The sequence below is a fragment of the Macaca mulatta genome, chromosome 7, assembly GCF_049350105.2.
Source record: "Macaca mulatta isolate MMU2019108-1 chromosome 7, T2T-MMU8v2.0, whole genome shotgun sequence".
Taxonomy (NCBI): Eukaryota; Metazoa; Chordata; class Mammalia; order Primates; family Cercopithecidae; genus Macaca; species Macaca mulatta.
In genome coordinates, this window is record NC_133412.1 from 9,581,523 (window position 1) to 9,593,747 (window position 12,225).

Genomic DNA, 12,225 nt, shown 5'->3' on the forward strand with positions numbered 1-12,225 from the left:
AATCCCAGAGCTCAGAGTCAGAAGACTGAGTTTCAGTTCCATTAGTGGCTTCTGTTCAGCCATGGTATCAATCCCTCTCAGTCACTGATTGTGACAACACTTCCTACAGTTGTTGGTGGCATTAAATCAGATGGTGCAGAAGAGTATTTTGTAGAAACTGTAAAGCAGGATGTGACTGTAGGAGTTTCTAGTTCTCATGAGTATCACTGCTCTTCCTTTCCACAGTTGAGAGACTACCATCCCCAGGCCAACCCTAGTGTTGGTACAGGAGCAAGTGACACCAAAAAGAAGAACATAAATAATGGTGCTAACCGTGACACAACCACTTCTGGTGGTTGCCACTCACCTGAGGATGTGAGTCTTGGCTGGCCAGGCTCCTGGGGACAGAGGGTCCAAGGGGTGGTGGAAGGTAATTGTTAAGATTGTGGAAGAACTCCCAGGCACTGCTTAAGAATTCTGGGTTTCAATCCTCTCCATCTGCTGGGGATATGATAGAGGGCAAATTCCTTGAGCTCTTTGGGCCTCTCTTTTCACATCTGTAAAATAGGAGTGGTTTGGTTTTACCTACATTGGTGAAGTTTAAATGAGATTTATCATTGTTGTTTTTATGTGAATCCCTAGTCCACGGCCTGCTGTAAACTCTCCTTCTCGGGCTTGCGTTTCCTGAGGTAGAGTTAGAGAGTATCAGAGGTGTCTGTTAGCTCTGAGAGTCCGAGAGTTAAAGGCCCACTAGAATGGAAACCTCGGGACCGAGGGTTCCTGTCTGCCTTTCCCGTCCTATATCTGCGCTGTGAAGAACCGTCCCTGGCCCGTATGTGCTCAGTCAGTGTTTGTTGAATGAATGCACCTTTCTAAATCACAAGCTGGCAGAAGCGTGGGCTCTTCTCACACTCCATCTCTGAAGGTTTCTCTGACTGTCTTTTTGAGAGAATCTAGTTTCAGACTTTGAGTTCTGTGGCTGTGGGCAAAAACCAACAAAGACTCAAGTCCTTTTACTTTGGGAGTTGAGGAGAGTTTACCAGTTCGAGTTCCCATTGGGTCTGAGAACTACCTTTAAAATCCATCCCTGGCCCCTGCCTACTGCTTCCTGGCCTGGGGAATAGAGTTGAAGGGGCCACCCTCAGTCACCTTCCTTTGACTCTCCCCACAGAAACAACAGAACCGAGCCCAGCTGGAAGAAGTAACGTGATTTCTTTGTTTGCTCACATGACGGCTGGGTTTGGAGGACACTCAGCCATAGAGGCCCCAGTCTCGTCTCACCCACTCCCAGCCTGGGGAAGAAGGCTCACCCCCCGGATCCCACCCCGTCCACACAGGGTCCCTGATAACCTGGTCCCATGGGTGGGCCTGTCCTGGGGCAGTGGTGCCCTTCTGGGGGCATGTCTCTTGCTGTGCCATCTCTGCCTCCCCGTAGTAAGAGCTCTGTCTTCCTCTTTCTATAGGAAAAGAAGGCAAGCCACCAACATCAGGAAGCCCTAAGGAGGGAGCTAGAGGTGAGTGGAGGGTGTGAAGTTCCCTCCTGTCCTCTGGAGAAGGTTTCTTTGCTTCTCTTTCAGCACTTGCTTGTCTTTTCTCCCAAAGGCCCAGGTTCATACCATACGAATCCTTACATGTGAGAAAACTGAGCTTCAGACGGCACTCTATTACAGCCAGCGTGCTGTCCAGCAGTTGGAAGGTGGGAATCTGGCACCCGGTCATCCTTCAACCTGGCACTTTGACAGGCCTTTAGGGGGAATCTTTTGGGCCGCATCTGAATGTCTCTCATTCCAGGAGAGTGCAGGCATCTGGTCGGCCGCCTGCATGATTCATGGAATTTTGTAAGAGATTTAGAGCGGGATCTCTCTGCTGTCGCTACACAGAAGAAGGCTGACAGGGTGAGTCCAACCCCCTGCCCCGTCCCCTGGGAGCCCAGATTCACAGATGGAGGAGTGAGCCTAAAAGTCCCTTCTGCAGGATGGAGTGTGCTGCCCAGAACACAGCATGGCCATTTCTTGCTGCTTTTGTGTGTGGTGGTTAGAGGCTGACAGGGGCTGAGTCGGCTGCTGTGGGTGAGTTGGGGGGTGCCGTGGGCAGTGAGCACTGGACATAGAGCTCACAGGCCAAGTGCCCGCCCTGCCCATATTTGACTGTGGCCTTGGCCAAGTCCCAAGTGGCGGTTAGGATACTTGTACTATAAAGGTACAGAAGAGTAGCTTGAGTATGTTATTATTTGTGTTGAGAGAGGAAGCCTCTGTGTGTGTGTGTGTGTGTGTGTGTGTATTATGGGAATATACAATAAACATGTTTGTAAGGATCATAAACATCTCAGGAGAGAGGAACAGTGTTGGGGGGAGATGTTTCCCTTCTGTACTTTCTGAGTTTTGGACGATTCGAATGTATCATCCGTTCAAAATGTCAACAAATGATTAATTTCCTCCTCCTTATCTTTGCCCCTACCCCCCAGTGAAAGAATGGGCTTAGAGAATCAGATATACCTGGGTGTTGAAATCCCAGCTCTACGTGATCTTAGGCAAGCACTTAACCCTTAATACCCCATGTTTTTCATCTATACGATAGAGGTAATAATGGTAACCGTCTCCTATGGAGGTTGTGAGGATGAAATGGGATTGTTAGCGCAGTGCCTGGTGAAGCAGTCAGTAAAGGTTCCAACAGTGGTAGTAGTAACAGTAAGAACAATAGCAATACCATCTGATGTCTCTGGGCCCCTGCTAGCCAGCTGTGAATTCCGTCTCTTTCCCTGTCCCTTCCACCTTTACTGAGTTCTTTGAAAGACAAATGAGGGCCAGGTGCTCTGGCTCATGCCTGTAATGCCAGCACTTTGGGAGGCCGAGGCTGGCGGATCACCTGAGGTTGGGAGTTCAAGACTACACTGACGGACATGGAGAAACCCCATCTCTACTAAAAATACAAAGTTAGCCGGGTGTGGTGGCACATGCCTATAATCCCAGCTAATCGGGAGGCTGAGGCAGGAGAATTGCTTGAACCCGGGAGGCGGAGGTTGTGGTGAGCTGAGATTGCGCCATTGCACTCCAGTCAGGGCAACAAGAGTCAAACTCTGCCTGAAGAAAAAGAAAAAGTAAGAAAGAAAGAAACAAAACAAAACAAAAAAGAAAACCAAAGGAGACCCTGGGCTTGGAAGTGCCTTGAGAGCATGTCAGGTGTGACTGGGAGTGGGGAGTGGTGTGTGGAGTGGTCACGGTGGCTGTTGTTCCTGGTCGGCCAGCCGCTCCTCTGCCTGCTCTATCCTGACTTCACCTTTCTCTATTTGCAGTACATCGAGGAGTTAACAAAGGAGAGGGATGTCCTGAGTCTGGAACTGTACAGGAACACGTAGGATGGGGGATCGTGGGATGGGAGGTCTTGGGGCTCTTAGCTTGGGGGGTGTGCTGGGAGGTGGGGGTACAGGTGAGCATGGCGAGAGGCTCATACAGGTTTTCATGTGTGCACAGGGAAGCTCTAGTGCTGGCTGTGCCACTGACTCATGGGGTAGCCTCAGGCAACTCATGTCTTCTCTCTGGCCTGCCACCTGGGGCTTTAAATTCCTGGGGTCCCATCCAATGCCACGGTTCTGTGGTTGTGGGGTGAAAGTAGAGGGTTGATCACCACAGCGGTCCTTTCTGTTCTTCGTTCATTCCTTTATCTACTGCCTCTGGTTGTAGCATAACCGACGATGAGCTGAAGGAGAAAAATGCCGAACTACAAGAAAAACTTCGACTTGTAGAATCTGAGAAGTCTGAGATCCAGCTCAATGTAAAGGAGCTAGAAAGGAAGCTGGAGAAGGCCAAGCTCCTGCTGCCACAGGCAAGCAGCTACAGCCCCGGGGGTTGTGGGATCCCCGTCCGGCTGGGACCATGGTCTAGGGATCATGCAGGGTATGGGGAGGTTCCAGCCAAGACCTGGAAAATTTGGGCCCTTGTTCTGGTCCCACCATAGAATCCTCTAGAGTGTGCTAAAAATCTACAAAGTGGGGCCCTGCCTGGGGAATCAGAATCTCAGAGTTAGGGCTTAAAAATATATATTTTAAAGGATCATGGGTGAAAACCATTGTTTGATAGATTACATTTATATGACTATCCCATGAGTCTGTTTCCTTCTGAGGTTCAAACCAACACTTTCACTGTTCCAGCAGCAGCTGCAGGAGGAGGCTGACCACCTGGGTAAGGAGCTGCAGAGTGTGTCCGCGAAGCTCCAAGCCCAGGTGGAAGAGAACCAGTTGTGGAACCACCTGTACCAGCAACAGGAAGAGAAGATGTGGAGGCAGGAAGAGAAGATACAGGAGCAGGAAGAGAAGATACGGGAGCAGGAGGAGAAGAGGCAAGAGCAGGAGGAGAAGATACAGAAGCAGGAAGAGAAGAGGCGGGAGCAGGAGGAGAAGATGTGGAGGCAGGAGGAGAAGATACGGGAGCAGGAGGAGAAGATACGGGAGCAGGAGGAGAAGATACGGGAGCAGGAGAAGAAGAGGCAGGAGCAGGAGAAGGAGATGTGGAGGCAGGAGAAGATGCATGAGCAGGAGGAGAAGATACGGGAGCAGGAGAAGAGGAGGCAGGAGCAGGAAGAGAAGATTTGGAGGCAAGAGGAGAAGATACGGGAGCAGGAGGAGAAGATGCATGATCAGGAGGAGAAGATACAGGAGCAGGAGGAGAAGATACATGAGCAGGAGGAGACGATAAGGGAGCAGGAGGAGAAGATACATGAGCAGGAGGAGACGATAAGGGAGCAGGAGGAGAAGATGCACAAGCAGGAGGAGAAGATACGGGAGCAGGAGAAGAAGAGGCAGGAGCAAGAGAAGAAGAGGCAGGAGCAGGAGGAGAAGGAGGAGAAGATGCATGAGCAGGAGGAGAAGACACAGGAGAAGGAGGAGAAGAGGCGGGAGCAGGAAGAGAAGATGTGGGAGCAGGCGGAGAAGATTTGGAGGCAGGAGGTGAAGATGCATGAGCAGGAGGAGAAGATACAGGAGCAGGAAGAGAAGATACGGGAGCAGGAGGAGAAGATACGGGAGCAGGAGATGTGGAGGCAGGAGGAGAAGATACAGGAGCAGAAGGAGAATATGCACAATCAGGAGGAGAAGATACGGGAGCAGGAGGATAAGATACACAAGCAGGAGGAGATTATACGGGAGCAGGAGAAGAAGAGGCAGGAGCAGGAGGAGAAGATGCGGAGGCAGGAGGAGAAGCTACGGGAGCAGGAGGAGAAGATATGGAGGCAGGAGGAGAAGATACGGGAGCATGAGGAGAAGCGGCGGGAACAGGAGGAGAAGATATGGAGGCAGGAGGAGAAGATACGGGAGCAGAAGGAGATAATACGGGAGCAGGATGAGGTGATGCGGGAGCAGGAGGAGAAGATGTGTGAGCAGGAGGAGAAGCTGGGGAAGAAGGAGGATATGCTGTGGGAGCAGGAGGAGAAGATGTGTGAGCAGGAGGAGAAGCTGGGGGAGAAGGAGGATATGCTGCGGGAGCAGGAAGAAAAGCTGTGGGAGCAGGAGAAGAAGATGTGGGAGCAGGAGGAAAAGATGTGGAGGCAAGAGAAGAAGCTAGGGGAGCAGGAGGAGAAGATGTGGAGGCAGGAGGAGATGATGCGGGAGCAGGAGAAGAAGATGTGGGAGCAGGAGGAGAAGATGTGGAAGCAGGAAGAGGTGATATGGGAGAAGGAGCAAAAGATACGTGAGCAGGAGGAGAAGATACGGGAGAAGGAGGAGAAGATGCAGAGGCAGGAGGAGAAGATGCGGGAGCAGGAAACGAGGCTGTGGCAGCAGGAGGAGAAGATGCAGAAGCAGGAGGTGAGACTGCAGGAGCTGGAGGAGAGGCTGGGGGAGCTGGGGCGGAAGGCCAAGCTCTGGGGGAGCAGGCGGAGGTGGTTGCAAACCCTGGAGATCATACAGAGCGACCTCACCACAACTTAGCAGATGGTGGTTGGCTCCCTCTGCTTTTCCACCAGTCTGTGGCGTACAGCTTCAATGGTGGGAAGAAGGGTGTGAGATTTGAGGCTGGGGAGGGAGGCATGGGCCTCTAGGCAAGGGAGGCAGTGACTTAGGCCTGGAGGAAGGGGCCAGGGGCCTGGGCAGATAACAGAGCTCCACTGTGCCCTCGCCACCCTGTTTATGGGCCCAGAATCTGGAAGCCAGCCACTGCCTACCCTGACACCTATCCTGCAGGTGGAGCTGAAGAGCCAAGAGGCTCAGAGTCTGCAGCAGCAGCGAGACCATTCCCTGGGTCCACTGCAGCAGTATCTGGCTGCCTATCAGCAGCTGGCCTCTGAGAAGGAGGCTGTGCCCAGCTGCAGCAGCAGGAAGCTCAGGGCAAAGCGGTGGCCAAGGTAGCCCCCCAATAGTTGCAGGAGACCCAGTTGAGGGAGTTGATGAGGGTGAGGCCCCGAGGGGGATGACCTGGCAGCCTCCGTGCCTTCTCACTCTCTTTTCTGGCCCCTTAGGAGCACCTGGAAGCTGCCATCTACCGAGCACATGACAAGAAGGCAAAAACAATAAACATGTAAAACCCGGCAGCAAGGCCTGGAGAAGAGTCAGCTGCCATGTGACTGTTTAGAATATAGTCTGAGCCCAAACCTGAAAAAAAAGGAAAAAATTATTTATTTTAAATTGTGGCAAAATATTGGTCAGGCACAGTGGTTCATGCCTGTAATCCCAGCAATTTGGGAGACTGAGGTGAATGGACCACCTGAGGTCAAGAGTTCCAGACCAGCCTGGCCAATACAAAAATTAGCCGGGCATGGTGGCGCATGCCTGTAATTCCAGCTACTTGGGAGGCTGAGGCAGGAGAATCGCTCGAACCTGGGAGGCAGAGGTTGCAGTGAGCTGAGATCGTGCCACTGCACTCAAGCCTGGGTGATAGAGCGAGACTCCGTCTCCAAAAAAAAAAACAAAAAAACAAAAAAACAAACAAAAAAAATAACAAAAAATATTTCTTCCTTATCTTCCTTACATGTATGTTTCTATTGGTTTTTTTCTTGTATGTTTCTATTGTTTTTTTTCTTGTTCTTTCTCATTTAGTCTTGTCTTGCCTTATGGCGTTGCTAGTAAAATTTTATCTGCCTCCAGAGAGTATTGACTTTGACTTTATGGCACACAATTGGAGTAAGCGCAGATCACCTTCACCTAGTTTGGAACTAAGCTGGTTCAAAGCAGGTTTTAGTTTTTGTGAGGGCTGGTCTATTTTTTATTCATTTGGACTCCTAAGGGTGACCCTTCCAGGGTTCCCACCAAGGTCCCATCTCCTTACTGGGACCCAAATTCTCATGAGGTCATTTCAGCCCTGTGAGTGCCACACATTCAGCCAGGCTCTCCAGCCTCTTAACCACCACTTCAGACTCAGTTTCTTAACCTCTTAGCCCTCTACTGTTAACCAATCACCAAATGTCGGAAAAGCACTACAGACTGTCAAGGTCACCTCCTAGGCCTGGTCACTCAAGTTCTGACTGAGGTCTCCAATTACCTTCAAACAGTTGTTTTTGGTGGTGGGGGCACATTTTTGTCCAGTTTCTCTAACTGCTTTTGGGGGCAGGCTAACCTATAACAAGCTACTCTGCCTTTAGTGAAAGTTGAGAACCTTCATCTGTCTGTTTTTTTTTTTTTTCTTTTGAGATGGAGTCTCGCTCTGTTGCCCAGGCTCCAGTACAGTGGCGTGATCTCTGCTCACTGTAACCTCCGCCTACTGGGTTCAAGCAATTCTCCTGCCTCAGCCTCCCGAGCAGCTGGGATTACAGGCATGTGCCACCATGCCTGGCTAATTTTTGTATTTTTAATAGAGACAGGATTTCACCATGTTTTCCAGGCTGCTCTCGAGCTCCTGACTCAGGTGATCTACCCGCCTCGGCCTCCCAAAGTGCTGGGATTACAGGCATGAGCCACTGCGTCTGGCCCATCTCTCTTTTAAAAAAATGTTTTTAATTTGAGGTATAATTTATATTCAGTAAAATGCACAGATCTGGTATACATTTTGATGAATTTCAACAAACGCATTACCCATGTATCCCACCTCCTTTGAAGATATAGAACATTCCTATCATCCAGAAAGTTCTCCTGTGCTTTAACCCTGTCCGGCACTCCCCCAGCAGCTGATGAATGTGCTGACGACATTGGTACAGGATTCTGGCCACCCCAAAAGAGCTGCTTTGAGAAGCCTGCTTGCCTTACCCAGCACTAAGTCCCTGCCTGCTCTCTCAAAATTTCCATCTTTAAACTGGTTGTACCTATAACCCTCCCTGGTCAAGCCAGTAGATAAACTCTAAAAATAAACACCCCTTCCTGGCCCAGCAGCTCACAGCCTAATCTTTCCTGTAACCCCAAACTATCACACATGTCACTCGCCTGCTGGTTCACCCTCACTAGGGTGGCAGGTGCACCGGAGCAGCTGGGCTCACCTGTTAAGCAAGAAGCCAATAGCTGGACAGTGACACTCAGACCCCAGCCTGGGAGAGCCTGGCTGAAAGCCCCCTTCTTTCCGGTCCGACTGTGGAGAGAGGGGGCGGAACATCCACAACTCTACTGTCCTCCGCATCCTTCAGCTGTGCTTCCTCCTGGGAGACGGAGCTGTTCATTCATTTGGCCAAAGCCTTCTTGAGGGCTGTAGGTTTGACAGGCTGGGTGTGTGGGGGCCACCGTGCTAGAGAGAGAGGCTGGTGTGTCAGAAGGCAGCCACCTGGCCAGAGGAGGGTCAACCCCCTTGATGTCCTCCTTCCCCTGGCTGGACACAGCGCCCTGCACTCTCCACATGTGACTGCTCCCCTCAGAGCCGCTTCCAGGGAAGGGGTTCTAACCCTGCGGGTGGGGACACTGTGTTAGTTTACAGTGGGCCATGGCTCCCTCTGACATCTCCAACTCAGAGGCAGTGGAGAGAAGATGAGAAATTCCCTGCACCCCCTCCCTCAGCACCCACCTCTGCACACATCCACATATGGAGACCCTGACGGTGGTCCCTGGGAGTGCCGCCATCTGCGCCTCCATTCCATGCCTGCAGCAGCCATGCCCACTCTCCAGACCCTCACCCACCTGGCTCAGTAGGGGCTGCACTGCCTGGGGTCCTGCCCCTATACCTGGGCCTCTGTACCCATCAGTTCCCCCAGTCTGGTTCTTATTTCCCCCAACAAGTAGGGAGCCGGTAAGGTCACCTGCTGAGCAAGCTGAGGGAGAGAGTAGGGTGGGGCTGGGAGGATGAGGAGGAGAAGCTTATGGTCGTGCTGGAGACTCAGTGGAGCAGAGTCTATGCAGGCCCATTGGCTGCCTAGCCAGTGGTGATCCCACTCCCAACCTCGTTTCTTCTTTAACAAAACCATGACCGCATTAAATATTGGAAACCTATAAACTTTATAGACCCTCCTCCAGACTCCCCGCCATGTATTGGTGAGTCTAAGTCAACTCTAGTCATTTCATTCCTCTGGACACTGATTGCCTGGGGCTTGGCCATGAGCTGCCCCTTCACCTGAGCCTGAGCCACACGTGTCCTCTGCACATACCAACTGATGCACTGGGTCAGGGAGAGCTCCGTCTCGATGGAGATGAGCTGTGAGGAGCTGGTGGCCCGGCGGATCAAGTTGTTGTAACGGGTTTTGTTCAGAGGGTCATCCATCAGCTTCTGCTCGGCATGGGCCATGCAGCAGTCCCCTGGGTAAACACGCAGACATGCTAGACCCTTGAGCAGCTGTCCCCCACTGCAGCTGACAGCTACAAAATGGGAGCCAAGAGGGCCAGGGAGCACAGGCACCTCGAGGGCCGGCCCAAGCAGTGAAGGCGCTGGCGGGCCTGGCGCTCCCTGGGAACCTCAAATGACATTCATGACAGAGCTCAGTTACCTCCTCCCATGCCTCACCTCTTCCTCCTCCTCCTCCCTCGATCAATGAACAGCATCCCACGCTCCACACATCTGATACAAAACTGGGTGTCTCTTCCAGACTCCTCCCTTGGTTCATTCAAGTGGCCACCAAGTCCTGTCTGTCCTCCCATCTCCACGGCTACAGCCATGTCCCTGCCTCCCCCGCCCTGTCCACCTTCTGTTCTCCCCACCCGCACTCTGTCCCCGCCATCCATGTGCCATACAGTGGCAGACTGCTCTTTCTACAGCACACTGGACTAGCGCCCTTCCCTGCCCACATCTCTCAGAGCTGGAGGTGGAGTTGAAACTCACGGTTTGGCATTCAGAGCTCTTTCCCCCTCGGCACTGGCTTCTCCAGAGCTCTCACAGTGCGGGGCAGGAGCCCCTGACTCAAATGTGGGTGTGGTGCACAACTGGGTCATAGGCTTTCCCTAAGAAGAGACAGGGCTGAGATGCGGAGCTTTTCTGGGTTCAGAGTTAGACCCACAGAGTGCAAGGTTTCTCTGAGGCACCAAATGGAGGGTCCAGCTGGCAGCTGGCTCCTGGTCCGGAGCTTCAAGGAGAGGTGTCAGCTCAGAGCCACATTCAATAGCCAGCTGAAATGCAGCCTCCTGCAGGGAGCTCCTGGAGCTTCCACAGCCTCAGATCTGCCCCTCTGCATACCCCAGATCTCTTGCCGAGTGGCGTTTGTGTCTTCATGTCATCTCCCTCCCATGGCTGGAAGTAAAGGTGAGGTGCAGGGACTTGAGCTTGTGTACTCTGGTGTCTTAAGGGAGAATGTGTCAAGTAGAGTGGAGGTGGCTTGGAAAGAGGGAGACTCAGAGGAGAGTGAAGGACACTGACCAGGCGAGCCTGGGAGCAGGAAAAGAGATGAGCGTGAGCAGAGGAAACTGCTGGGGCAAGGGGCGGATGGGAGGATCAGGGAATGAGGGGGCTGGAGACGTGGGGGTGGGGATGCTGGCGCCAGGCTGCCTGGCTCGCCAGGCTCAGGAGTCGGTTACATCCTCCCACAAGGGCCAGCTCACCTGGTCGCCCCAAAGCCCTCCCTCTGTGGGTGGGCCCAGAGGGCCCAGAACATGGATTACCCAATTGAGCAGGACAGAGGTGGACTCAGGTGGTGCTGGGCTGGACTCCTGGCTGTGGGGAGCAGCCACCACCCTGCCTACTGCATCCACTTTCCAACTCGCTGTCTATCTGAGGAGATGCAATATGGGGCACCTTGTGAAACGTGCTCCTGGTGCACCTGCTGCCTGCTGCCCCTCCTGCAGAGTGCCCGGGCTCTCCAGAGGGGATTCCTTGGCCTAGATTCTGAGTCCTGCCTCTCACACCCGGGGCTGCTACCCCAGAGGCCAGCTGCTTGAGTACCCTGGAAGCCTGTCTGTAGCCCAGGCTACAGCTGGGTCCATCCCACAGCCCTTCTTTAGTGCATCTATTTGGACTGACTGCTCATTTCATAGAGAGGGATGTGTCTTGCCCCAGCTCATCTGGCATGTCTAAGGCAGTTGTGGGGTCAGAATCTGCAGCTCCCAGGCCCCAGCCCTGCAACAGTAGGAGAGGCTGGACCCTGTATCTCTGCAGTCCCACCGGGCTGGTGCGGGCTGGTTTCTTGTCTCTCCAGAAACACAAACACAAGACCTCATAAAATGAGTGAGTTTCTATCGGCCATAATTACTGCAACTGACTTCTCCAATTTTCCCCTCCACAGTTAACTAAACAGCTCAAATACTATCAGTAACAAATAACAGTCATCATGATATGGTGAGGAGTGTGGCAGATTTCTTAGCCAGTAATAATAAATACGAAAAAAATTTTGCCTACTAATAGATCTCAAGTGTAGTGCACTCGCAAGAAACTAATTAAAAGGCAGCTGTGCACAATCTACAAAAACAGCCATAAAGACTGCTACCTTTTTTTTTTTTTAGACGGAGTCTCGCTCTGTCGCCCAGGCTGGAGTGCAGTGGTGAGATCTCGGCTCACTGCAAGCTCCGCTGCCTCCCATGTTCACGTCATTCTCCTGCCTCCGCCTCCCGAGTAGCTGGGACTACAGGCGCCTGCCACCACACCCAGCTAATTTTTTGTATTTTTAGTAGAGACGGGGTTTCACCGTGTTAGCCAGGATGGTCTCCATATCCTCACCTCGTGATCCACCCGCCTCGGCCTCCCAAAGTGCTGGGATTACAGGCGTGAGCCCCCGCCCCCGGCCAAGACTGCTACATTTTAAGTTATAGGAGGAATAAACCTGCTCCTCTAACATAGGAAGATACAACTAACTTCCCCTACATGCCCTAAAAAAAACCAGCCTTACACGAGAAATTTAAACATGGAAGCAGAAACACCCCAAGAAAAAGACATGGCAAACCCCACCTGTGCATCTGTTTTCAACCATTTGGAGTCAAGGCGAGCC

At 52.3% G+C, this 12,225-nt stretch overlaps 1 protein-coding gene across 1 annotated transcript in view; it reads left to right on the forward strand.

The window, feature by feature from the left end:
* The window catches only part of LOC100424230 (uncharacterized), a 30,210-nt gene extending 24,311 nt beyond the window's left edge, over nt 1-5,899 (forward strand). The window contains exons 4-11 of the mRNA XM_077938788.1: nt 226-354; nt 1,151-1,180; nt 1,443-1,493; nt 1,582-1,675; nt 1,771-1,874; nt 3,272-3,330; nt 3,660-3,801; nt 4,127-5,899. Coding sequence (XP_077794914.1) covers nt 226-354; nt 1,151-1,180; nt 1,443-1,493; nt 1,582-1,675; nt 1,771-1,874; nt 3,272-3,330; nt 3,660-3,801; nt 4,127-5,899 — 2,382 coding nt within the window. The remainder of the gene's footprint in view (nt 1-225; nt 355-1,150; nt 1,181-1,442; nt 1,494-1,581; nt 1,676-1,770; nt 1,875-3,271; nt 3,331-3,659; nt 3,802-4,126) is intronic.
* The last annotated feature ends 6,326 nt before the right edge of the window (nt 5,900-12,225 follow it).